The sequence below is a fragment of the Misgurnus anguillicaudatus genome, chromosome 5 (genome assembly GCF_027580225.2).
Source record: "Misgurnus anguillicaudatus chromosome 5, ASM2758022v2, whole genome shotgun sequence".
Taxonomy (NCBI): domain Eukaryota; kingdom Metazoa; phylum Chordata; class Actinopteri; order Cypriniformes; family Cobitidae; genus Misgurnus; species Misgurnus anguillicaudatus.
In genome coordinates this window covers 4,867,761-4,895,729 of record NC_073341.2, presented here as the reverse complement: position 1 = coordinate 4,895,729, position 27,969 = coordinate 4,867,761, and the positions used below count along the sequence as shown (strand labels likewise).

The 27,969-nt window shown below is 41.5% G+C and overlaps 2 protein-coding genes across 2 annotated transcripts; both read right to left on the bottom strand.

Annotated features, from left to right (window-relative positions):
* Window positions 1–11,043: 11,043 nt before the first annotated feature.
* LOC141363816 (taste receptor type 1 member 1-like) lies at window positions 11,044–14,877 on the bottom strand. The gene has a single exon (XM_073867339.1). The coding sequence runs from the start codon at window positions 13,952–13,954 to the stop codon at window positions 12,983–12,985; it is 972 nt and encodes a 323-aa protein (XP_073723440.1). The 5' UTR covers window positions 13,955–14,877; the 3' UTR covers window positions 11,044–12,982.
* Window positions 14,878–18,603: 3,726 nt separating this feature from the next.
* LOC129413371 (taste receptor type 1 member 1-like) lies at window positions 18,604–27,487 on the bottom strand. The gene is made up of 4 exons (XM_073867338.1): window positions 27,105–27,487; window positions 20,740–21,483; window positions 19,019–19,231; window positions 18,604–18,931 (listed from the first exon to the last, which is right to left on the bottom strand). The coding sequence occupies exons 1-4, from the start codon at window positions 27,411–27,413 to the stop codon at window positions 18,791–18,793; spliced, it is 1,407 nt and encodes a 468-aa protein (XP_073723439.1). The 5' UTR covers window positions 27,414–27,487; the 3' UTR covers window positions 18,604–18,790.
* Between the last annotated feature and the right edge of the window lie 482 nt (window positions 27,488–27,969).

The following is a 27,969-nucleotide window of genomic DNA, read 5'->3' as shown; positions in this document are numbered from 1 at the left end:
CACATGCGTGCTTACACTGCAAAAGCAATCCGATCAAAGTGTTTTCAACTACCTCTGAATGTGGTCAAAAGTGGACTAGCTCAAGATGTTTTGAACACCATTTACACCTATCTTTAGCATCGTCCACTTGTGATCCGATCGACAACAGCACATCTTAATACCAAGTGTAAATAGCCCCTTTTTTACTTGCGCTTCAAAGCTTTATAATGGTAGAAAACAACAATTAGGGAACAACTTCTGAATTAAACCCCAATAAAGTGCATTCATCCTTCACAGAGGTAATCCATATTCAAATATTGCCACTCATTGCGCATTGAATCGTTTGAGTCCAAGACATTGTTACCGGAAACTAGTTATTATAGTTTATAAAGTTTAAAACATTATCTTTTCTTACTATATAGCATCGATTACCCAAAGAAGAACTTTATTAACCCCTTGGAGCGCTGTGGATTACTTCTTTAAAGGCTGCACTTTGGGAAGTCAGAAAAAGTACCCTGATCCATGTTTTTTTCCCATATTAAGCTCGGAAAAGCAAGGACATTTACTAAAATAACTCCAAATGTGTTCGTCTGAACATGTGTATCTCGAGTTACTGAGTGTGAGTACATCATGGGGTAATTTTAAAATCTGTCTGAAGTATAGCTTTAAGTATTTAAATGGAGTATAGCAATACATAACTGGGACTAAATAACAAAGGTAAAATAAAATGTAAATTCCTTTTAATATTAGTGTACCTACTTGGATTGATTATGCTTTAGTTTTTGTTAAAGGCAGAATAGGCAGGAATTATCCAAAAAAACCTTTTTACAAATTTGTTTAAACTGACTCTATATATCAATACACAAGTAAAATGTAAGCACTCCGAAAAAGAGAGCACAAAAATCGAGTGTCTGTATACCTCTCAGCACTGTTCCAAACACAGCCAACTTTTCCATTCACTCCACCCCCTCCCTTCTGGGTTTCTACTTAAGCCACGCCCCCAAAACACATGAACGCGCGAATTACCTCAGACAAGCGGAGAGGAAGGAGCGCGGTGCATGTAATAACATCAAGTCACAATCACATGTAATAATACACCTAACTTTATCACTAGGAATATAAACAGATGGCTTTTATAAACGGATGGCTTTTAGTACTCACTCAGCCAGTGTTTTGCATGGAAGAGTTTCTGTGATGAAAGCATTGTTGACTCTGACGAGGACTACACTCCGCAGACAATACCGCTACCGCATCATCGACTCGAGGAAAAGCCACGCGATATTTCCTCTCGTTTGATTGCTTCATTTATTCCTTTTTTGCCTTCGCTGACTGGATATGCAGGTACTGTAAGATGTGAATGCAGTTTCTGTGAGTTGTTAGTGCTATTTCTCTGCTGTACTATTGCTCTTCCTATTGCCTCGTGCACGTTCAAATCAATCGGGTGTGCGCATGTCTGGGCAGATCCCATAGCAACGGGTGGAGCCATGGTCACGAGAGAGAGTGATATTTGAGCAAGCTAATCATATGTTTCGTCCCGGATGGAAATAATTAACTGTGTTTAACACAGTCGTGAGAGGTCTACAGACACTCGAGTTTTATACTCTCTTTTTTAGAGTACTTACATTTTAATTATGCATTTGTATATAAAGACAGTTTAGACAAACTTGTAAAAAAGTTTTTTAGATAATTCCTGCCTACCCTGCCTTTAAGACAACCCCTGTTTTTAATGTTAACATTTTTTTTATGTTCTCACTTAGATGCTGTAACCATAAAGCAACCAGGACAACACACCTGGAGTGACCGAGAGCAGGATGAAGAAAGAATCGGACGAGAAAATATCAACTGGTGCCCATGAGGAGACATTGTTCTTGGACCTGCTTTTTCTGTTTAGTAATAAGTGGTTTTATGTGGTTAAATAAAAGTAATTTAGTATTCAATCCACAAGCTAAATTTCCTAAATTTTCTTAAAAGGGTAGTTTACCCAAAAAAAAATTCGGTCATTTACACGAACAGTTTGGTTACAAACCTTTTTTCACAATATCTTCCTTCGTGTTTATCAGAACAAAGAAATTTATGCGGGTTTGTAACAACATGAGAGTGTGTAAATGATGACAGAATTTTCATTTTTGGGTGAACTACCCCTTTAACATACATTTCTTTTACCCCTGGGTATAAAAATGTAAAACATTTTTAGTTTGTCTTTTTTGTTACTGCTACTTTCAACAACACTAATTATTCAGACAAGCTTATTTTGTACTTTAAGAAATGAACAGCTTTTATGGGTTTTAAGACCCAGATATGTGCTCACAGTTTGCCCATAAAATGCCCAGTGGTCCCACAATTTTCACGCAGTATGCCCACACTTTGTCCATTGTCAACGACCATGAAAAGATGTCTTTTAACCTTTCACTTTTCAACCAAATTTAGCCTTTTTTTAGATGTCGATTTATAGACGTCTTTTCAATGACATGAAAATCAAGTCTTTTCACCTTTCACTTTTCAACCAGAATTTCATGTCATTAAGACGTCTGGAGAAGTCATCGTTTCGCCGTCTTTTTAACCAGATTTTGCTGGGTGGGTAAGCTAATGTCACTAAAGACAAATTCCTTATTTGTTAGCATACTTAGCATTAAAGCTCTGTATGATGAGGGTCTCAATTATGCTTTAAATGTTTATTGATTGGGCAATTATGAAATGTAATCCGGAAGTAGACATGTGATAAATGAATACATGAAATAAAAGTCATAATGTAACTATCATTTTACAGTATTTAGGACAAACTACATTTATACGATGTAATTTTTACATTCTCAGGCGCCGTTTTCTAGTTACACTGTGTACAGAAATTCGATTTTATAAAAAATTATGTGTCTATGTAAATGTAAATCGATCTGTTCTACTATTACAACCTGTGGATAGTTTTGCCACATCCTTTGGTGAAAGTTGTTTTGACACCGGGTCACCTTCCTTCGTTATCCGGTTGGGCATTCCAAGATGGCGGCTCGAACTCTGCGGTTCGAACTCTATGGTTCACTATTTTAAAAACATGGTTGACCCTAAAATGTCTTCCATAACTTAATCTTGTTTTTTAAAACTTTTCAAAATTACTTTCATTATTGTGAAACATAAAAGGAGATTTTTTGTGTGTGATCTTGATGTTAATTATTTAGTATAAAATGTCCTGTACTCTCATTTTTTCAATTATATATTTCTATGCAGACAGACACTGAATCATCACCTGCAGAGGGACAACCACTGAATCACATCATCAAATAGTGATGGACAATGAAGGCATCATAGAATATTATGCTGACACATCATTAGCGCTTAGTCTTCTTTATTGTACATATTTTGTCTTGAGTTAGAATACCCAAAGGGACTCAGAAAGACAATGGTTTTCCTTGAGGGATTTGTTTTTAAGAGGAAAGAAGACTTTTCCTATGTCAGTAAAGAGGGTCTTCAACTTTCTCAGCCAGTCTTAAATAAGGGCATGATTTTTTGTGTTTGATTGTAAAGATTCCATATACAAGATTGCATACACTTAGTTACACTTAGAGCCATTGATATATTTTTGACAATCTTTTTATTTTTTGTGCTCTGTTCACACAATCAATTGTTATAGTTTTAATGGCTTAACGTCAAAATATCTATCAATATGTAAAGGGGTCCCACAAGGCTCCATTCTAGGGCCACTTTTATTCACTATTTATATAAACTGTTTAGGGGAAAATGTCCAACATGCATCTTTCCATTTTTATGCAGATGATACTATCATTTATTGTTGTGCAGCTACCATTAGGAAGGCGTATGAATGCTTGCAAACTGCTTTTGATAGAGTGCAAGCACAGCTTTATCGCTTACAGCTTGTGCTTAATGCAGAGAAGACTAAAGTAATGGTATTTTCAAACTCAAGGAAAAGAGAGTTAGACCTGAATATTGTAACTGATCAGGGTCAAGCAATTGAGATAGTTTCATCTTATAAATATTTAGGATTTTTAATTGATGAGCACCTTTTTTTTGAGCTTCATATACAGAATCTGGTAAAGAAGTTGAAATTGAAGCTAGGTTTTTTCTTTAGGAACAAATCTTGTTTTACTTTTTCTGCTAGAAAAAAGCTAGTTGATGCCACATTTCTCTCTATTATTGATTATGGTGATCTGTTGTATATGAAAGCCCCCTCAAAGTGTCTTCAGATGTTGGATGCTGTGTTTCATGGAGCTTTAAGGTTTATTTCAAATTGCAGATCTCTCACTCATCACTGTACACTTTATTCCACAGTGAATTTGCCCTCTCTATCAAATCGCCGGCTTACTCACCTTTATATTTTCATATATAAGGGCATCATAGGCAGACTGCCATGCTACATATCCGAGTTTCTTACTTTTGCCCAGAGTACTTATGGTTTACGGTCCCAGAAAATTATTTCATTAAATGTACCTCAAGCCAGGACCGAGTTGTTCAAAAAGGCTTTCATGTTTTTTGCACCTTCAACTTGGAATGACCTACAGAAATCACTAAAACTCCAGTGTCTAATTTCCTTAAATGATTTTAAACATTATGTTAAATCTATAGAATATGAGTCCATTCACACGTGCAAATGTTTTAATTAATGGCATTTTTATTTAAATTGAAATGCACTTGAGTTGTCTTTGCGTTTTTGTGTTTGTTTTGTGATTATGTGATTTAATTTGTTCTGCTATTTTGGCCAGGTCTCTCTTGAAAAAGAGATTCTATATCTCAATGAGACTAACCTGGTTAAATAAAGGTTAAATAAAATAAAATCTCTTACAATAAGTATATAAAAATACCCACTGTGGTTCTATATAGCACTTTTCAAGGCAAGGTTCTATATATAACTATCTAAAAGGGTTCTGCTATTTATTACAAGCCAAATAACCCTTATTTGGTACTATTTAGAACGTCTCGGTTACGGATGTAACCCTCGTTCCCTGAAGGAAGGGAACGGAGACGTCACGTCGTGACCGACGAATTGGGAACTCGCATAGAGAGACCAATCAGCTTCGCTTGTATGTAAAAGAGCCAATGAATGTTGGCATGCAGTATTTGCATAATGCTGGCTCCACCCCGCCAGGTGGGTATAAATGCCAGCAGCAGACTGCATTCAGTAGTTTTTCGCTGAGAAGTCATCTAAAGGCCGGCCGACTCAGCAATGGTACAGCGGCCGTGGCGACGGGACGTGACGTCTCCGTTCCCTTCCTTCAGGGAACGAGGGTTACATCCGTAACCGAGACGTTCCCTTTCAGTCGGTCACTACGACGTCACGTCGTGACTGACGAATTGGGAATCCCTACCAAAACGCCACGGAAGGCTGTCCCTTCCAGTGCCCTGCATTAACCTTTCACCCCTTTACGTAAGTGAAACCTGGGTCTATGCAGAGGAGGCCGGTCACTGCTGTTCCAACCCACTCAGTAACCACTAGGCACCACTGGGAGCGTTCTCGTTGGCGGTAGCAGAGAACACTGCGGAAGCCACATCCCATAAAGGTTTCTTAGGCGGCATATTACGATATGGAATAACCGCATAGGGCTTTCTGCATATCAAAAAATCTCTGGGGTGGCTATCTAATGAGACTACACCTATACAGAGACTGCAGACTTAAGTCTGCTGAGGGAAAAATGTGGGATTGAATTAGCTCCACAGACATTACACACATGGGATCTCCTGTCTAGGGGTCGCTCACATGGACGCCAAAGCTCAACACAGGTTTTCAAGAATTCATCTGATGCAAAGCCGACATCAAACGCTCCGCGACGTCTGATTATCATGGGCGTTGGAGGAAGTACCAAACTCTACCAAAACATTTCTTTGGGATTTATGGCACCGATATAACGCCATACCGGCAAGGCAAGCTGACACATGAACCTGGGGCTCCCAGTGTCTCTACCTATTAGAGGTGAGTACACAGGAGGAAACCGGTTCAACACGAACACTATAAAATCTAGTGAAGGTATTGGGCGTCGCCCAGCCCGCAGCCCTGCAAATGTCTGTCAGCGAGGCGCCACGCGCCAGCGCCCAGGAAGACGCTATGCTCCTAGTGGCATGCGCCCGTAACCTGAGCGGGCACGGGAGGTCTTGCGATTGATACGCAAGGGAAACGGTGTCCACTATCCAGTGTGACAGCCTCTGCTTGGAGACAGCTTTTCCCTTCTGCTGTCCTCCGTAACAGACGAAGAGCTGGTCTGAGGTCCTAAAGCTTCGCGTTCGGTCCATGTACAGTCGCAAAGCGCGGACGGGACACAGCAAAGCTAAGGCTGGGTCTGCCTCCTCCGGGGGCAGTGCTTGCAGACTCACCACCTGATCTCTGAAAGGAGTGGTGGGAACTTTAAGCACATAGCCAGGCCTGGGTGTCAGTGTAACACTGGAGTCAGCAGGCCCGAACTGTAGGCACGACTCGTCGACCGAGAACGCGTGCAGGTCCCCTACCCTCTTTATCGAGGCCAATGCGAGTAGGGTCAAAGTTTTCATAGAAAGAAACTTGACATGCGCTGACTGCAGAGGCTCGAAGGGGGCGTCCTGGAGAGACTTTAGCACCACGGACAGATTCCAAGAGGGTATGGAGGGGGGACGGGATGGATTCAACCTCCTCGCCCCCCTAAGAAACCTGATGACCAGGTCATGCTGACCGACCTCCCTGCTATGGGGGCATGGTAGGCAGAGATTGCAGTAGCATAGACCTTAATGGTGGAGGGTGACAGCCTCCTCTCCAACTAGTCTTGTTAAAAAGAACGCACGACACCGATCGGGCAATCCTGGGGGTTCTCTTGCTGAGAGGAACACCACTCGACGAACAGGTTCCACTTCAGTGCGTAAGCCTGTCTAGTAGACGGTGCACGCGCCGAAGCAATAGTGTTTGCTACCTGCATGGGTAAGCCACTTAGAACCTCCGCGTCCCGTCCAAAAACCACACGTGGAGATTCCAAAGGTCCGGGCATGGGTGCCATTTTGTGCCCTGTCCCTGAGAAAGAAGGTCCTTCCTCAGGGGAATTCGCCAGGGAGGGGCTGTCGCGAGAAGCACCAGCTCTGGAAACCACGTCCTTGTGTGCCAGTATGGGGCCACAAGGAGGATCCGCTCCTCATCTTCCCTGACTTTGCACAACGTTTGTGCAAGAAGGCTCACTGGGGGAAACGCGTACTTGCGAAGACCCCGAGGCCAGCTGTGTGCCAGTGCATCCGTGCCGAGGGTTCCCTCGGTCAGGGAATAAAACAGCTGGCAGTGGGAGGTTTCTGGAGACGCAAACAGGTCTACCTGTGCTGCTCCGAACCGTCTCCAAATCAGCTGAACCACGCGGGGGTGAAGTCGCCACTCTCCGGGGCTCACCGCTCGTGATAGCTCGTCGGCCGCAAGATTGAGAACACCCGGAATATGAATGGCACGAAGGGACCTCAGATGCTTCTGACTCCACAAGAGGAGATGGCGGGCGAGCTGTGACATGCGACGGGAGCGTACACCACCCTGACGGTTGATGTAGGCAACGGTCGCTGTATTGTCTGTACGGACTAAAACATCTTTGCCCTGTAACTCGCTCTTGAGGCGGACCAGAGCAAGATACACCGTCCACAGCTCGAGGCAGTTGATATGCCAGTGCAGTTGGGGCCCCGTCCAAACACCTGAAACTGCACGCCCGTTGTAGGTGGCGCCCCAGCCCGTGGCCGAGGCATCCGTGAAGACCACAGCATGCCTGGAGACCTGTTCCAAGGGCACGCCTGCCCGGAGAAAGGAAGGGTCTGACCACGGGCGAAGGGTGTGACGGCACGCTGGTGTGACTTGCACCCGGTGTGTGCCGCTGCGCCACGCCCATCTCGGAATTCGGCCGAGCAGCCAATGCTGAAGCGGTCTCATATGGAGCAGTCCGAGCGGTATCACAGCCGCCGCCGCTGCCATATGCCCCAGGAGCCTCTGAAACATTTTCAGGGGGACCGCCGTCTTGTGATCTAACGAACTCAAGCACCTGAGCATTGACTGAACACGTTCCTCTGTGAGACGTGCTGTAAGTTCGACCGAATCCAAAATCATACCGAGATAAGAGATCCTCTGCGTGGGTCAGAGTTTGCTCTTTTCCCAGTTGACCCGTAGACCCAAGCGGGAAAGATGCCTGAGCACCATGTCCCTGTGTTCGCAAAGCTGCTCTCGAGTCTGTGCTACTATGAGCCAGTCGTCGAGGTAAGCAAGGATGCGAATGCCATGTTCCCTGAGGGGAACAAGGGCACCCTCCGCAACCTTCGTGAAGACACGGGGGGACAGGGAGAGCCCGAAGGGCAGGACTTTGTACTGATATGCTCGCCCCTCGAACGCAAAGCGGAGAAAAGGCCTGTGTCGGGGGAGTATCGAGACATGAAAGTACGCGTCCTTCAGGTCGATGGCTGCAAACCAATCCCCTGGACGGATGCATTGAAAAATGCAATTCTGCGTTAACATTTTGAACGGCAGTTTGTGAAGTGCACGATTCAAAGTACGCAGGTCGAGGATCGGTCGTAACCCACCGCCTTTCTTGGGTACTATGAAGTAGGGGCTGTAAAACCCCGACCTCATGTCGGCTGGAGGGACCGGCTCTATCGCGTCCTTCGCCAGAAGGACAGCGATCTCCGCACGCAAGACGTGGGCATCTTCATCTTTCACCGTGGTGAAGAGGACACCCGCAAACTTGGGGGGACGCCGGGCGAACTGGATCGCGTAGCCGAGTCTGATGGTGCGCAGAAGCCACCGCGACGGGCTGGGGAGCTGTGACCAGGCTTCCAGGTACCGTACGAGTGGGACTAAAGGCACCACAGACGTACCCACAGTGGGGCAGCCAAGCGAAGCCGAGCTGCCCACAGCGGTGCCCTGTGTAGGCGCCCGTGAGGGGACAGGCGAGCGTATGGGAACACTCAGCTGGCTCCGCTGTTGGACGGCGGGGCAGCGAGGATGCCCGTGCACGTCTGCTGGCGAAGGAGGAATGAGCGGGCGGGTTGGCTCCAGAGGGCCACCCTGCATGCTCATCACTCTCTGATAACCTGGAGAAGGAATAGGAAATTGCTCTTTTGGTGAAGTTGTGGGTGCCGGCTGAAAAGCCGGCTGAACAGAAATTAACTGTAACAAAAGATTCTCCACCCGGCCCTCCTCCGGGGGAGGGAGCGGTGCGGTCACCGTCTCCCCAAGAGCAGTCCTCGCCATCTCCAGGTGGCCCGTCTCAGGGCCGCTTACCCTTATGTTTCCTACCGGGATTCGCGGGAGCCTGGACGGGCGTGGCGCCCTGCCGACGACCGGATCCACGACGCCGCTTAGGTCGCTGCTGGGGCGGCGCGGGACCGGAGGCAGCCGCCGGTGGACGCCCTGGCGCAGTGATGGTAGCAGCAGGCTGACGCCGAGGCAGGATGTGACGGATCGCCTCAGTCTGCTTCTGTGCGGCCGAAAACTGCTGGGCGAAGCTTTCGACCGCATCGCCGAAGAGGCCGGCCTGGGATATGGGGGCGTTCAAGAACCGTGTCTTGTCCGCCTCGCTCATATCAGCCAGGCACAGCCAGAGATGGCGCTCCTGGACCACCATGGTGGACATCGCACGCCCAACAGCCTGTGCGGTGACCTTGGTCGCCCGTAGCGCCAGGTCGGTAGCCGCACGCAGTTCTTTAAGGGCTGTCTGGTCGTGACCACCCTCGTGCAGGTCCTTCAGTGCCTTAGCCTGATGGACCTGGAGCAGCACCATGGCGTGCAGGGCTGAGGCCGCTTCCCCACAGGCCCTGTAAGCAGCTCCCGTCAAAGCGGACGAGTACTTACAAGCCCGCGAGGGCAGGGACGGCTTATCCCTCCACGAGGCAGCAGTGGCTGGACACAATTGCATCGCAACCGACCGCTCCACGGTTGGAATAGCCTTGGCGGCCCCGCCGTCGAGAGTGGTGAGGGGGGAAGGCTTACAAGGCCGATTACGGGAGGCGAAAGGAGCCGTCCACGACCTCGTAAGCTCCTCATGCACCTCGGGAAAGAAAGGAACCGGGGCGGAGCGGGATGGACCAGCGCGAGCCGCCCCGAGAAGCCGACCGTCTCAGCCGCCCGAGCGAGCATGGCAGCCATCTCCGGATCTGACTCGGTTTGCGCTACGAGCCCCGACGGCGGCAGCGGGTCCGAGCCGGCATCCGAGAGTGACTGCCCACCCTCCGATGCTGCGACCGACATACGGTCCTCATCGGGAGAGCCGAAGGATAGGTGTGGTACACTCGGTCCACTACCTCCCTCCGAACTCTCAGCTGGCAGCGGAGCTGAAGAGTGAGAGGACCCGGAGGGTTGGTTCCCTGCGGGGAGCACTCCCACTGTCACCCGTGGCAGCCCGGAGCTCGTCGACACCGAACGAGGCAGCGGGACGGGGGGCGTCTTACCCAAGATATAAGACAGCCTAGTCTTCAGCTCCGAGATGGTCATCTTCCCGCAATGGGAACATGAACCATCCACGAACGCTGCCTCAGCGTGTGTAACACCCAGACACGAGAGGCAGCGATCGTGACCATCCGACGGTCCTTTATATCGACCGCATCCAGAAGCACACGGACGGAACGCCATCTTTAAAAAGACGTGAAACCGCCCGTGGAGCACAGAGAAATGTAGTCTTTAAAAAGACACAAATCACTGTGCAGCTCTTTTTGTGAGGAAACTACTCTTTTAGTGCAGATGGAAGATGAAGCACACAGGGGAACAGTAACCACACTCTCTGGTTTTAAACTCAAAATGAACGCAGGCAGTGGAAGCCGCTGTAGCGCTGTCACGCCAACTACCACGCACAGGTTCCTACTAAATAACACACAAGTTACTTCTGATTCAGCAGTACACAGCTGATGGCTCCGAAGCGAAAAGCTACTGAATGCAGTCTGCTGCTGGCATTTATACCCACCTGGCGGGGTGGAGCCAGCATTATGCAAATACTGCATGCCAACATTCATTGGCTCTTTTACATACAAGCGAAGCTGATTGGTCTCTCTATGCGAGTTCCCAATTCGTCGGTCACGACGTGACGTCGTAGTGACCGACTGAAAGGGAACCATGTTTCTTAAGACTGTAGATATTTTTCCTCAACAGTTAACCAAACATTCACATACCAGATTATTGTCACAGTTCTCTTAACTAAAAAGATGACAAAGGCAGGGATTACAGAAACTTACAGGACTTTAATGACGATAGACAGCAAAACACGATGACAACGGTACATGCAGACGAGATCAGACAATGGACAGGAACATGAGGGCAAACTATAAAGGGTGAGTGATAATGACAAACAGCTGTAACTAATGATGATAATTAACAAACACAGGTGATTCTAATTAAAGGTAACAAAACACAAGCAGTAATGATGAACAATAATGAAAACAAACTAAACAGAACTAAAACCCTGACAATTATATCTGTGTGAATTCTTATATTTCTTTAAAAAAAATACTATTTTTAGCAAAAAGCCTAAATAATTGCATTTTTGTGAAGGATTTTTGCTAGAGATCAGATTCATAACTATTATCAAAACATACATAGAGTTTAAAATTAGTTAAAAAAATTGCTTCAGGGTTTTTTTTATAAATTGGGTAAGTGTGGCATCTAGTGGATAATCATGGTATTACAGATTAACATAAAACCACATTAGAAACCTTTTTTATACATAAAACCACATTAGAAACACTTTTTTATGCAAATGTTTTCTCTTAATTAATGAGATAACTCATCAATGGCGGGGAAAGGGTTAATTATGAGAACAATAAAATCTTACTTCAGCTAGCAACCCATTTTGATTTACAAAATGTGTAGTGCCTAACAATGCCCCTTAGCTGTTATAAAATGCACTGTAACCCACTTCTTCTGATGGGGCTTATTGCTCTTATAAAACGGTTACTTCATATACATAACAGGGTTTCATAAAATGAAACACAAATAAATTGTAATTATATTAGTACAAATATTACTCTTCCGCCAAACAAAGTAGTTCCTCAGAATGAAGTGTGGCTGAAACAGAGCGCAGTTCCTAACCAACACAGACGCAGCAAAGACACAATGAAAATATGATTTAAGACTGTGGTGTTTATTTTTAGAATTCCACATTCATCTAATTTATACATTAACAATTATATTGTGCAACTGTTGAAGTGATGATCAAATATGCTTTTTTTTAGTTGCCACCCAGTTTTATTTTAATGCCTTCCCGAAAAATGATCTTCTTTAAAGAAACATAAAACATCAAATGAAAGAACAGACCCTCCACTTAAAAAACCTTCATTTGTTCTCTTATCACCTCTCAAATTTATAGCTAAAAGTGGAGATAATTTATTTTTTTTACTTTTGTAAGAGATCAGATTCAGAGCCTGATCAAAACTTTAGTGCTGTTTTTAGTGTTAAGTGAATGCATCAGTTTTTAAGTTGGGTAAGATCGCCACCCAATGGATAGAGGAAATATGAATTTGAGGTAGAAACTCCTCAGGGAACGTTTTCTCTTTATTGATGAGATGACTCAACGATATTTATTGACATTTATCTGGATATTGCCATTAATTGTGCAATTGTAGACAAATTAAAAAAACAAATTAAAAAAGACTGTGGTGTTTATTTTCATAAATCAGTACGCCACAATAGTGGCGCAGTGATACTTATGTAATGCGGTTTGAACCGTGGGTTTACCGGGGTATTTTATCATGGCTTAGAAGGCGTTTCAACCAATCAGAATGAAGAACCAGAACTGCCTGTTTTATAATGTTAAATCTAGTAACCCCTTTAATCAAATGTTAATATTACTGACAAAATGTTGTTTAAAACATGGCGAGATGAGATTGCCCTGGATGAAGCACATATTACACTATAGCAGTTCAAGCTACAGTCAATATATATTTTCTCAATATATTCACAGTAAATAAAATATAACGACTAACTGAATATGTTAGATCAGAATACCCAAGACGCCAAACCCCCTTCCCTGGCAGAAAATCTCAATCAGTAATTGAACTCAGTAGTTGGCAGCATTGGTAGCATGTCAATTGTGATTCAACTTCTACTAATGGTTTGTGTGTAATTCTGAATAGATGTTTGAAAGTATGCAGCAGTGTTTTTCTTTGGTTGAAATAACATAATGTAAGATTTTGGTATGAAATAGCTGAAGAGAATTCCATATATACTGCTTATTTGGGCAAGTGCATTCAAAAGCAGGACGTATTTGCTTTTGAAGCTGAGATATATTGTGAAATATATAATCCAGCTCAGATAGTACATAAGCAGACTGAAAGTTATTGATTTGGCCTCATTGTAACTTTTTGGCAGATCTCTTCCCATGTAAGAAAATGAGATGCACAGGAAACCAAGAAACCAACTTATGAACAAAGCTATGCTGATGGTTACAGTGTTTCTCCTTTCACAAATAAGCATAGTTTGGTCATTAAAAGTAATTGAATCTCTGACGGGATTGTCAGGTGATACAGTTGCCCATAATACACAAGAAATGAAATGAATGAGAGAAGACGACATAATGAAGAGCCACTGGCCGTTGTGCTTTACCCACAAGCTGTGTAATTTAGGGAACTCTGCAGCCATTTTGAAGACACAAACAATTTGAAAGGAACGAACGGTCAAACAAGAGAGACAGATAGTGAAGAAAAATGTAAATATAAAATTTCTCAACACACAATGTACAGATGTGGGTTGTCCAAAGAAAAAGAACACACTTATGCTAGACATTGTTAAACACGCCAACATTAGGAAACACAGGTTGCCGCCAGCAGATCTCACCACTGGTGTGTTGTAATTGTAAGCAAAAAGACAAAAGATGAAAATGAGCAGAGCAATGAGGCATACAGTAGAAAATATAACAAGAATGGAGGGGATTTCTGTGAAGTGAAGATAGACAACAGCACGTGTCTTACAGGTTGTGCTGCCCTCATCAGACCATTCACTCTCTGCACATGGAAAACAGGTATAAGGGTCTCCTGAAAAAAATAAACAGCAAGAAAAGAGTGCGAACATTTAGTAATACACTGTTAAGATTACAGCTGAACAGCTACAGGCTATGTTCTACAAATGTACAGTTGCACTGATTTTTTGGAATAACAGATTACTATTTGGGGATTTAGAGGGTTTTGTTTATGTCTTTTTGTTTGTTTTATGTTTTTTAAGATAGACAGTCTTTGTCTTTTCACCCTAAAATTTATTGTGTTGAAAATTCTATTATTTTCTCCTGAAAAGTTTATTTTATATAATCTTATTTGTATTACTTTTTTGCAGTGCTATGCAGATTGATCTGCACTTGACTTCAAAGTATTGCGAGTGTGACTCAGTACAGCTGTTACAGGCACTGTCATAATATTTCTGTCTTCATCACTTCATCCATAAAAACGTGTTTGTCATTCAGCAGTCTCCATTATCCAGAATCAGCTAAAATAACGCAACAGTAGCGTAAAGAACTGTTACAGGCACTGTCATAATATTTCTGTCTTCATCACTTCATCAATAAGAACGTGTTTGTTATTCAGCATAAGTAAATTAAAACAGTGGACAGTATATGTGAGTTCATGTGTGCTCTGCGTTGGGATATTGATAAATAATAAGCACAATCATTAGTGAATAATCAGAAAATAAAAACTGCATGTGAACAGTCATGTATTGTAAACATCTTAAAGGGACATTAAGTAGGATTTACCCCCATCTAGTTGCATTCAAACGAATAGTGCCTCGCTTTTCCAAATGCGTGTTGCAAATACGGTAGCGGTTATGTACTCACTGATCTCTTTGTCCGTGTCAGCTGATTCACGTGTTCTGAATGAAAACGCACTGTGGAAACGCATTGGTAGGCTAGTGCTTTTTGTCCCTCTCTGCTATTATAGTTTATCAATATGATGGAATTACATGGAAGCCTCCTTGGACTTACCTGTTTAATGTAAAGAGAAGAAATTCTAACCTTACTAAGAAAAGTCAGGTCACTGGCAGAGGTCATTTGACACCAACGAGGACATATTTATGAATAAAGACATTGATTTTGATTAATAAAACACTTAAAAACCCTACTTACTGTAAACATAGTCATTGACAAGCACACATATCCCATACTTGTGCGTGTTTTTGAGCAGTATCAGTAATTGACAAGAACACATATCCCACAGATGGTTGTGTTTGTGAGCGTCACTGACATTAAAAACAAAATTAAAAAAACAGGTATGTTGCGTCTAATTCCTTGTAGCATATATATTAAATATTTGGGAATATATTTAAGCAATATCGCTCGAGTAGGAGTGTGATATAGCTCTATATCATCACGGCTGTGATTAGGCCAGAGGCACGAGGCCGTAGGCTACTCAATGGACGGAGTAGCCGTTTCTTTATATTACCGTTTCTTGGTCACAAGGTGTAGTTTTAAGATTAGTTCAGTCGAGAATATATATGTATTATATATATGTAGAATATATATGTATTATATTTAAATCTGCAGTCGATTAGTAAAGATAGCGCCTGTTTGAACGCTTGCTTAGGAAGATTCGGTACGAGAACCAGAGCATGAGCGGACGTCAGTGTTCAGTCGCCCCGCTGACCACCGCCCTCTCTGGGCTACATCTCTGTCAGGGATTCCCTGGCTCTGATGTTGGCCCTCTCTGTTTTTGATGGTCAAAAATGAGATCAAATCAGCAGTATTTGGTGTCATGATGAAACTATTACTTGGTTTCTTATTCATATTTAGTGTCTTTTGTGTTGTTATTGTTTTGGCGCGAGGTAAAAGTTAATAAAACTATATTTATATAATGTTACTATTGCTTTCCCATTTAATCTTAACGCGAGACGAGCACTCGATTATTATTAGACTTTGTTCTTGTCAGTACTATATAAAACTGTTTTTTATAAGTGTCAGGGAGATGTTTTTGCATGCTGCTTATAATAGGATGGCCATTCGTGCCAGTTCCGCCGGACACGTCCCGAACATGTTTTCGGGTTCATTCTCCGGAAGTTGCGTTGGTCGACCGCATACGTCATCAAGGTTTAATATTTCGGGTTTAATGTCAGAAAAGCAACCGTTACATTTCAAGGTAAGAATGAAACTACAATGATTGTAAGGGCCCTATTTTAACGATCTGAAACGCAAGTGTGAAGCGCAAGTGACTTTGTGGGCGGATCTTGGGCGCTGTTGCTATTTTCCCGGTGGGAGAAAAATTCTTGCGCCAGTGCAAATCAATAAGGGGTTGGTCTGAATAGGTTCATTATTCATAGGTGTGGTTTGGGCGCACGTCAAATAAACCAATCAGAACGCTATCCAACATTCCCTTTAAACGCAAGGGCGCAAGTTCCATGGCGGGTTGCTATTATTATGACGGATTTACCAGGCGCACGCCAGGAGCGGTTCACAGCCGAGGAGACCCACGTTCTTCTAAGAGCAGTCGAAGACAGAGAAGCTGTTTGTATGGGGACAGGAGAAACCCGCCCAAATCAGCATAGGTTAAACAGACGTGAGAGGAAATAGCCATAACTGTCTCATCAGCTGGCATCCGCTACAATGATATCAGGAGATGGGGGAATCCCAAGCTTGCCAGGATAAATCGGGCACGCCGAGTAACGGGAGGTGGATCTGCCTCTACACATGACCTGACGCCAGCAGAGGACATCGCTGCGTCCACCCTCACCGCTGAAAGGGTTTGGGGCTTCGCGCCACTGACTTTAGACTAGTTTTTTTTTGTCAGTGGCGCAATTGTTTTTTGAAACTGCAAAATAGCATCAGGGATGGTTTGCGCCCGGAACACGCCTCCTTTTTTGCGCTGAACCGCCCAGGGAGCACAAGTTCATTCCCTAGTTTGCCGACGTGCGTCTGTGGAGAGAAAAACCCGCTGTGCGCCGGTGCAAAATACAAATGATACATGCGTCACTGACAAAGTCAATTGCGCTGGGTGCAAGATAGGGCCCTATGTCTTAAAAGAAATAAATCTTAATTTTCTAATGTATTTTAACTGAAATGTGAGAACCTCGATGACGTATGCGGTCGAGCAACGCGACTTCCGGAGAACGAATACGAAAACATGTTCGGGACGTATCCGGCGGAACTGGCACGAATGGCCACCCTAGCTTATAAATATATCAGTGGCGATATTTCATAACGTGTTTTAATAGTCACGTCACGATAAAATAAATGATCAATGTCCACATTTAAAAGCTGCGGTGCTTACCTGCAGTTCCACAGTGTTTTTGCGTTCTGAGAAGAGAGATCGCTCCAGAAAAAAGTATTGTTTACATTCCTCTTTCAAAGTGTTAATCGTCCACACGATGTGACAAGACATTACTTCCATTAAGTTTAACGTAACATCCAAGAGCGCTGATCTTTGACGAAATAATCACTTACGATTGGGATTCACAGACTGATTTACGAGCTAGTGAACTAATGAGACACACGGAAAGTGTTTAAAAACAGCGCGTCTGTGTGTGTGTCTGTGTGCGTGCAGTTTTTCCATTCAGAGATGAGCCTGTTTAACTCTTTCACCGCCAGCGTTTTTTTAAAAAGTTGCCAGCCAGCGCCAGCGTTTTTCATGATTTTCACAAAAGTTTATTGCCTTCTAGAAAATGTTCTTCTTCAAATATATAAACATACAATATACCAAATGAAAGAACAGACCCTCTGCTTTCAAACAAAAAAAAAAACGTTTCATCCTACCTTCAGCAGTTCTTTTGTAATCAGCTTTTGAATATGGGTAGGTTTCTGCAAAAACACCACATTTTGAGCAAAAGGCAGAGATAATTCCAATTTTGTGACGGACTTTTCATAGAGATCCCATTCAGAGCGATCTTTAAACAGACACGGACATGCAGCAGCTTGCCATAGGCCAGAGCAATACTTCTGGTTTTAAAAAGTTGTGGAAGGGCACCACCTAGTGGATAATAGCGGTATTGCAGAAAGACGGAAATACTCGTCATTGGCGGGGAAGCGTTTTCTCTTGATTGACGAGATATCTCGTCAATGGCGGTGGAAGAGTTAAAGGACCTCCATTCACTAGGTGACGGAATGATACGAAAGGTGAAGCGGTTACTGTGCCGTTATCAGTAGAATATCGCATAGCTCTTAGCCAATCAGATTCGAGAACCAAAAAGAACTGTTGTATAAATTTTTATATTTTATGACGTTCTTTGATAAGGTTAAATTACGTAGCCCTACGTGCCAACGTAACTTGCGCAACGTAACTTGATATCCCCAAACCTTTGGCATCATGTCACGGAAGCACCAAGTAGCTCCCGCTGCCAGCCGCAACAACAAAACAAACGGAGAAATAAAAGATGAAAAGACGATCTGCGGGAGAAATGAAGGGAGGGAATTTGTGAATAGATAATACAAACGCTGCTTTGTAAATGTTGAAAATGTTTATCATTATCCTATCTCTATATTATTATGACCATGCTGGTTTGTATGGTTCATTCGCGTATGTTGTTGCCAGTTTACAGGGTGATGTAATGGCTGTTTCCAAGCACTTTTAGGTTGAAATAAAGCTTCATTTTATTTACATTACAAATGCCTAGTATGTCTATTTTAATGGTCGCGGGTGCGGGGCGGTGCAGGTTGTAAAAATAGATACAGTGTTGCGGGGCGGGCCAAATATTTCATAAAAGCGGGACCTGCGGGTTGGAAAACACGCAGACCCGCACATCACTACTGTATATCGAGTATCGGCTAAATTGGATTGGAAAATATTGACATATCAGATATCTCGTCAATGGCGGCGAAAGACTTAATGCAAGAAAATTTTATTTTTAAAAACAAACATTACCTCAAAAAGCTCCACACCTACAGTATTGTCTAGGATGGACTAAAAACAAGATAAAACATCAAGGACCCATTCATCACGGCTTAAAGTACTTACGAGAATAGTCCACATAAGTGTTTTGTGGGCATTTTTTACACTGAAAACAGCAAGCATGCAATCCCTCATGTTCCCTGGAATATCCCTCCATACACTCAACAGAGCAGTTTGAGAAAGGAACCTTGATAGAACAATAAACAGTGTTAAAAGAATATTAAAAACTAAAGACAATCTAGCATAATACATAAAGCTCATCAAAACAACTCACAGAAGTATTGTTACGCCAGGGCATGTGAGAGTTATCGATGGTAAAAATGGTTTCTGGATATGTGTCATAAGTGCCCACCATCTCAATCCATGAATGATTTGTTTCCGTGTGCCAGAGCACTACAGCATAACTGGTGGTTGTATCACCATTAATATCATATTTCACCTGACGTCCAACTAGTGGAAAATCCAAGTTCTTAATTTCTCTCAGAATCTATAGTAATATGTTATAATGAAAATGTGTCCAAAAACATATTACATTATTATAAATATATGAATACATTTATACATAGATACACAAAGATTTTTGTTATACGATTAACTCTTTCCCCACCATTGACGATTTATCTTGTCAATTAAGAGAAAACATTTACCTGCCAATAACGAGTTTTACAGCAATCCATATTTCTGCTATCCTCAACTAGGTGTCGCTCTTACCCAACTTATAAAACACTAAACCATCTATGGATCCAAAAACAGTAAATACTGCGAATGTTATGATCATCGTTCTGAATCTGATCTCTAACAAGTCCTTTACAAAATAAAACTGCATTTTACCAAAGACAATTTAAAAAAGAGCCTCTTTTTAGGTCACAAACTTATAACCAATGACAATTTAAAAAAGAGCCTCTTTTTAGGTCACAAACTTATAACCAATCACGTCAATGTGCAGGGCTGGACTTATCCTTGTCATGACTCCTGGGTGATCTGTTGTGTGTGTGTGTGTGTGTGTGTGTGTGTGTGTGTGTGTGTGTTTGTCCTTACAATCCTGGCATATGCATATCATTAACTATACTACAAACCAGAGAGGTTTTGAAGCGATACTCCAGCAAAAAATGAATGAAAAATTAACTAAATATGGATTTTTTTATAAAAATCACATCGATTACCCTCAAAAATCCTTTAATAACCTACTGGAGCCACGTGGATTATGTCTGTAAAGGATGGATACGTTTTTTGGGCTTCAAAGTAAGAAGTTGTTCCCTGATCCCTATTTACAACCGTTACTAAGCTTGGAAGAACAAGGATATTTCGGACACTTTGATTGTGTTCGTCTAAAAGATCATGGTCGTATACATCTCGGATGGCTTGAGGTTAAGTAAATCATGGGGTAATTTTCATTATAGGCCAGAGTATCAATTTAACAGGAGGAAGAGTGAAATATACAAAGTAATCAGATTACTTTGTATATTTCACTCTTCCTAATGCGTTTTATGTATCGCTCATTACAACGTCGAACACATAACTGTAACTGATATGACTAACCTTCGGCTTGACTACGTTACCAAACAGCTAATCATGTGTTGCTAATGTTACACAAACTTTGTGACTCTGATGTTGAAGATGGGAACATGGTTTGTGTAACCTGAAACAGTAGATGATTAAACTAAACCAATATTTGCACTTGCCATTTTGTCGCATTTACTACTGTTGATTGAGTGGATCAGATAGTGAGTGAAGCTACTGTGACTAGAGGCAGGGACTAATTTGCATATTATTGGTTCTACATATAGTATATAAAACAAGGGTGTAGAGTTACATTTAAGTTATGTATGGCATGAATATTTTTTCACAAGAAATAGCATGTAAAGTATGTCACCTTAATGATCAAAGATGAGTTTTACAGAATAAAATATTGACTACTGAGGCCCTTTAATATATTAGAGAATACCTTTAGAAATTGTATGTCAATGTATATTTTTGGCATAATAATTTACTTACCATGTGTGGTTTAACTGTTATGTTTTTGCTGCATTCATTCGTGTTGCACTGCAGAACTTTGTGTAATGCATGAGCCATGGAATACATTGAAGCATAAATGGCAAAAGAAAATGTAGGATTTTCACTTATAATATTTTGCACGGTCAACAATGCACCTTCCTTACATTCTTGATTGCATATCTTACTCTGGACGTCACTCTCAACATCCCCATTATTATCTTCATTAGTTGCTTTGACTTTGTAAATGTACTGATCAAATCCAGGCAATGATAATAATCTATCTGTAATGCCAATTATTGTTCCAATCTTCTCAATTCCTGGCTCTTTTAGAAGCTGCTGATCCATAGACCATGTCTCACTTGCAATCCAGACTTTGTTTCTGATGTTATTTTCTATAGCAGCTATCACTATGTTTTCTGCATATATTGGCAATCCGAAAACCACAATAACATTGATGTTTAACATATTGATATTTTTAAGTGTTTGGTTGTAGTTTCCCTGGATTGTAAGAGTCTCCTGATAGGCCAAACAAATGCCAGTATCACTAGTATACTTGTAAAAAAGGTTTAGGCCATCTTCACTGTAATTGTCTGGGCCTCCAAGAAAGGCAACCCAGTTCCATCCAAACCACTGTATGATGTGAATAATCATCTGTATCAAGTCTTTGTTGCTAGGGATTGTTCTTATAAAAGTTGGATAGAGAAGTTTATTGCTCAATACAGAACTAGAAGCTCCATAATTCACCTTTGAAAGAGAAGAACATTTTTATTTGCTTAGCATTGTGATATATATGGGCCTGTTCCTGTTTAAAAGTTTAGTAAAGCAAGTTTTTTTTAAATAAATAAATCCTGATCTAATATTTGATTAATATATAAAACTAATTAATTAAATATACATTGAAAAACAGTAATATTAAAATACATTACTACTACTCTGAATAAAATTATTTTAGATTTTCAAAAGAACGTCTCAGTTACGTATGTAACCATGGTTCCCTTAGAAGGGGAACGAGAAGCTGCATTATAAAATGGCAGTGTACACTCACATAACATCTTTGTACAACTATTCCAAGCCCTTATAAAGGCGCAGAACGAAGACATTACAAATGACGGTGGAAATTGAAGGTATTAAAGATAAGTGCAAGCAGGGCATTCTAGTTTCAAAACATGAAGCAAGCACTACAGGCATATGGAGTTATGCAAAGAGACGCAGCGTCTCGTTCCCTTAGGAAACCATGGTTAAATGTGTTACCAAGACATTCCATTTCAAGGGAACTCCACATTGCATCATTAAATGACACTTTGATAACAACAATGCACACTATGCCATAATATAACTCCTGTCCTGTGGTGAAATTGAACCACGCACCAATTCAGGATATAAGAACCTTTGAACTAGGTAAGGAAGGGAGGTCTAAACTGTAAGACCTATAAACGTGTGGTGGAAAGACCACCCTACCACATCGCACATGTCTTGTATAAATACCTCCAACAAGAAGCCCTGAGATGAAGCCATACTCCTGGTTGAATGTGCCCTAACTAGTGGAGGTGAAGGCATACAACACACCTCATAAGCTAATGAAATCGCCTCTATTAACCATTTCTAATAAGTTGTTTACAGCAGAAGTGGACAAACTAGGGCCCGCAGGCCAAATCTGGTCTTATAATTATATTAAACAGTATAATTATATTAAAACAGAATAGGATTTTGGTCCAGATTGACTCATTTGATGCAATACCATCAATGTATAAAAGATGGCGCTAGCGTTAAAAAAACTTGACTGGAAAATAAGCGTGCATGAGTGGCAACAAAATAGAAAATAAACACTGAATGTTACACTTAACTACATTAAGCATATTTTTTATTTGTTGTAACCACAAATGCACTATGGTCTCACCATGGTATTTTATTTGTAGTAAAACTTTAATAAAAATGAGAATTAATCTGCTAAAAACTTAATATGATGTGATAAATGTTAAAATGGCTCACAATCTATGCAAAATATATTACTCAGACTGTAATAATATGATGCTTTCTCCAGAACAATATTAGTCAGATGGTCATAATGTCATGGCTGTGTTACATTTTATTTAAATATTTTGATATAAATTCACAAGTATACCTTATCATGGTTTTAAGCAAAACATCATGAACAAACAAAAAAATATGGCATGAAACTCTAGCAGATACTAATACATTAAACAAAGCCTGACAAAAGTAGGGGTGGCTGCCGCGAAACTGACGCTTCGACACTGTGTCGAGGTCCCGTAGCATAAATGTTTCGAAACACTGTTCTGAAATGTGATTCGAAACACTATGTCACGTGACGAAGTGATTCGAAACACCAAAGTCACATGACTATGGCTGAATAAAGCGCCGTATTTCACAAGTGTTTTGAAAGGTGACGTACATGTATCTGCCGAATCTGCATTTGACTGACAGGGTGGGTAAAAAAATCTGACAATACCTCATAGATCCTTTTTTGCCCATATCAAACAATCCTCTAAATTAATGGAAAGAAGTAATTTTTCCTCATTGGAATGTAGTGCTGGGCCATAATTCGATAATGATAATTATCCAGATATAAATTTCCCCGATTAAAAACAAAACAGATAATGACAGTTCGATAATTATGGATAATGTTTATGCCCTGTGCGTAATGCTGCGCAAGCACTTCCAGATGCCGCACGCGGTCTTGGTTTACAATCACAGTGTCTTAAAAACGCAAAAAAGTGAAACCACCCTTCAGAGTGGAAATCTTAAAAACAATCTACCGTCGCGTTCTCGTCTAAAGAGTAAAAACGCAAAAGTCTGCTTACGGTGGCTCTCGTCGCATACACGTTTACGTCACAGGCATGCGCCAGTTCAGGAAAATAACAACAAACATGTCAGATTATTTCCATACGTCGGACCTTCAAGTTGCCATAGTAGCTCTGGTAAATATACCATATAGCAAGTATTACTGATCAGAGAAGGCGCATTAATTACCTCAGTGAAAGTGTTGATGCGCCAATTCGTCGGAGGCAAACCAGACGGCTTTGGACGAGACCTGGGAGAACCAGGAAGAAGGTTGTATGCAGGCACACGGACTTGGTGTTGTTGTGTGTCAGTGCTTCACATTGCCACCTAGCCGCCTGGAGTACATACTACATCGAAAATCCCACACTTTTGCGTCACCATATGCACGCAGATTTCCCCCTCAAAATGCTCGTATAAACGCAGAATAAAAAGTGATAACGCAACGCCACTTTTGCTGTTTCTTTTCAGATTGTTTCCATGTAAACATAGCCTAAAAGTTTTCTTTCTTGTTTAAGTGAACATAAACAGCTGGGTGTTTATCAGTATATTGAAATAATGCAGTCTGTCTTGGGTCTTAAAGTGGAGGGGGTGTAGATTACGAGTAATTTCCTTACCGAAAACATAGATGAAGTAATGCCCCCCGTTGTAGGTTGGATGAAGTACAGTATTACCTCAACCTAAAACATAGATGGATCCTCAGTTTTAGTGAGTCTGGAGGATACCTCTGACTTTATTTTAAGGTAGAAAGAGAATGCCTCTACTCGCAGCTGTATGGAACTGCCTTAGCACCTCCAGAATTACATCTTATTCTCTATATGAATGTAATTAATTCAAAATAATTAAGAGAATGAAAATATATCAATGGTAAATATAAATTGTGATCAGCATCAGAATAAAATTTATACTTTTTACATTGGAGTCAGATTATAATTTAAACACAGAGGGCAAAGAAATAATCTGAAACCTAATAAGGAATTATTATTATAGAAGCACTAAAGATGGGCATACATGGTGCGATTTCTGACGGTCGGACGTCGCAAGCTCTTGCACACGACACGGGTAAGTTTATGCGAAAATAATTCGGACGCAGTCACACACACAATTTTACTTTACAACTTGACAAATTCTGACGTACGCATTTTCGCAGTTGTGAGGATGAACTAGGCTACTTTTCGTTATATCAGAATGTACAATAACTAAAACAAGAAGAATACGGCAAAGATATTGGCTTAAGTGCAAAGAACAGATTGGAATTTCTGTTCTTTTGTACAACCCCAAATCAGAAAAAGTTGGGACACTGTAGAAATTGTGAGTAAAAAAGGAATGGAATAAATTACTAATCTCATAAACTTGTATTTCATTTGCAATAGAATATAAATAACATATGTCATGCCAAATATTGGCTCATTTTGGATTTTATGAAAGCTACACATTCCAAAAAAGTTGGGACAGGTAGCAATAAGAGGCCAGAAAATTTTAATGTACATATAAGGAACAGCTTAAGGACTAATTTGCAACTTATTAAGTCAATTGGCAACATGTTTGGGCATAAATAGTTTTCTGAGTTTCAAGGAGATAAATTGCAAGGAGTTTGAAGTTATCATCATCTACAGTGCATAATATCATCCAAAGAGAATTCAGAGAATCTGGAACAATCTCTGTGCATAAGGGTCAAGGCTGGAAAATCATACTGGATGCCCGTGATCTTCAGGCCCTTAGACGGCACTGCATCACATACAGAAATGCTACTGTAATGGAAATCATAACATGGGCTCAGGAATACTTCCAGAAAACATTGTCAGTGAACACAATCCACAGTGTCATTCGCCGTTGCCGGCTAAAACTCTATAGGTCAAACTAGAAGCCATATCTAAACATGACCCAGAAGCACAGGCGTTTTCTCTGGGCCAAGGCTCATTTAAAATGGACTTTGGCAAAGTGGAAAACGGTTCTGTGGTCAGACGAATCAAAATTTGAAGTTCTTTTTGGAAAACTGGGACGCCATTTCGGGCAGGGATTCCAAAGCCAGAGAAAGCAACATCTAACTGCGAGCCCCAAGATTGTGAACCCCACGCTGCCTCGGTGCAGATATATAAAATATACAGCCAGTTGGAAACGGATCAAATGCTCCACTTCCACAGGCTATGTGCTTTCTCGACAACGCAGCCCCCTGAAGAGCTGACTGAAGTGCTCCACTCCCAAACAAAGCTAATGTGTACCTGTGCCCATAAGAAGCACGCACAAGGAGTAACACATTATAAATTACTGGCTTTTTTTACTAATATATTTCTAAGACAAACAAAAAATATTTGGACAGACAGTTCACATAGAGCACTTGCTGAAATTGCAGGAGCTAGTATGCTCTGTTTGCACTTCCCTTTTATACCTTCCGGTTCTGCCATCACTTGTGACGTCATCACTCTGCGCCTTTAGAAGGGCTTTGAATAGTTGTACAAAGATTTTACGTACTGTAAATGCACGCTGCTGGCGTGTTCCCAAAGTGTTGTTTCATGATGCAGCATGGAGTTCCCTCAAAAACTGAGATTATATCTAAGGTTATTTTCACATGGCACCAGAAAACAGTTGTTAAACCCATATTTTAGTCTCTACAGTTGCATGAAGATGAGAGCAAACTGTGGTTCAGATTTTCTTTGTAATTTTATGCACAGCCAACCTTCAAGATGACAGCACTGTAAAGCAATATTAAAAAAAAAAATACTTTGCTGAAAATAAATGCGGAATCTTTGTGTGAACAGGACATTTCCAGGCTCACACCTGAAGTAAAGGCGGTTGTCACTCCTGACGCTGGATTTCCACCAATTGCAGAGCAACTGCAGATCGGCTCCGTTACGGCTCCACACTCCGCCAATACCCACCAGTTTCCGAATTTTAGTGACAAGGACCCATGAGGTCTCGCAAATTCACGTGATGATTGCGCGACATCTAGTTCTGTCTCCGCCCATTATGACGTTAAATTATGAAGTTTTGCTGGACCAGCTAGATCATGACACGAGATCTTGCGAATTCAGGTATGATCACGCGATATAGTCATGGCTCTGCCCTGCGAAGCTGTCCGGCATCCGGCAAAAATAGAAGCTCTGCGTATTTGTTCCTGAAGGCTGCGGATGGCCGGAGCTGTGATGGCTTCGGAGTGCAGTCAGTGGAAATACACACATTGACTTGAATGGAAACCGATTGACTCTGCCGCCTCTCCGCAGCCGTTCCACAGTCGGTGGAAATCCAGCGTGAAATTTTGTCATGTGAAAGCAGCTAATCTGTTGCAAAAGTTTTAAACAATTCTAACATTCTAATTTTTTTAGCACTGCAAAAAAGGCGTCACACCTGCATGTAAAATGTTTATCTAAAATGTCCATACACAATTCCCTAGAAACTGAGCAGTCTATTTTATATTTCAGTAAATTTGTCAAGCAAAATAAAAATACAAACATTATATATATATATATATATATAGGTATAAGGATCTTATATACATAAACATAAAGTAGCTGTATTACTTCATGTAAACTATATGCAATATTACATATCTAAATATATAAACAATCTACCAGTGGTATAAGGTCCATTGTGATCAGTGGTGCAATAGTAATAGTTCTTGTGCTTCCATAAGGTCCTGTTAAAGCAATGACTTTAGTCTGATGGCTGTTGAGTTTTTCTTGAGGATTTATTGATCCGTTCTGTGAGATAAAACTGAAGACTGAAGGGAAATTCTTAGTGTCAGAACAATGATCAAAAACTTCATAACCCAGAGAGACATTGGGCAGCAGGGTGCTTGAGTTATTAATCTCCTCAACAGCAAACCTCATTACTTGAAACATCTGATAGCCAGATGTTGTGAAAGTTTGCCTAGAAAACATTAATAAGATAATTTACAAAGTTCACTGCACTCAATTAAACTTTAACATTCCTCACAATAAAATTAATATCATTCCATTTTATATTACTGGCTTGTAATGATATCCATAGACCACAGTGTAGTCAGCATCCAGATGATGACAGAATTGTTAAACCACCTCATAAAAATGCACTAGAAAGGTATTGCCTTACCATTTACATTCAGTGGCCTCCGGAGGGAACATGGGTGTCGCCTGATCAACTTCATGTATTGGAAAAAGGCCACCCAATAAGTAATCTCCATTCAAGTTGAACTCAGATGATAAGCAAGAAACCTTTAAAAAGAAACAATTAATAAATCCCACAAGGAAAGTGTAAATATGACTCAGAAACATGATTAAAAATGCACTGTTGCTCATGAAACAGGCATGTGTAGTGCCCTATCATTGAAGAGAATATAGACTCATATATCATACTTTAATTTGCATAAACCATTATATTCACTGACTCGAGAGTTGAGACCCAATTTCCATACCTAAATCCACTGAGCATATGTCAATCAGTTATTAAGTAGAGCAT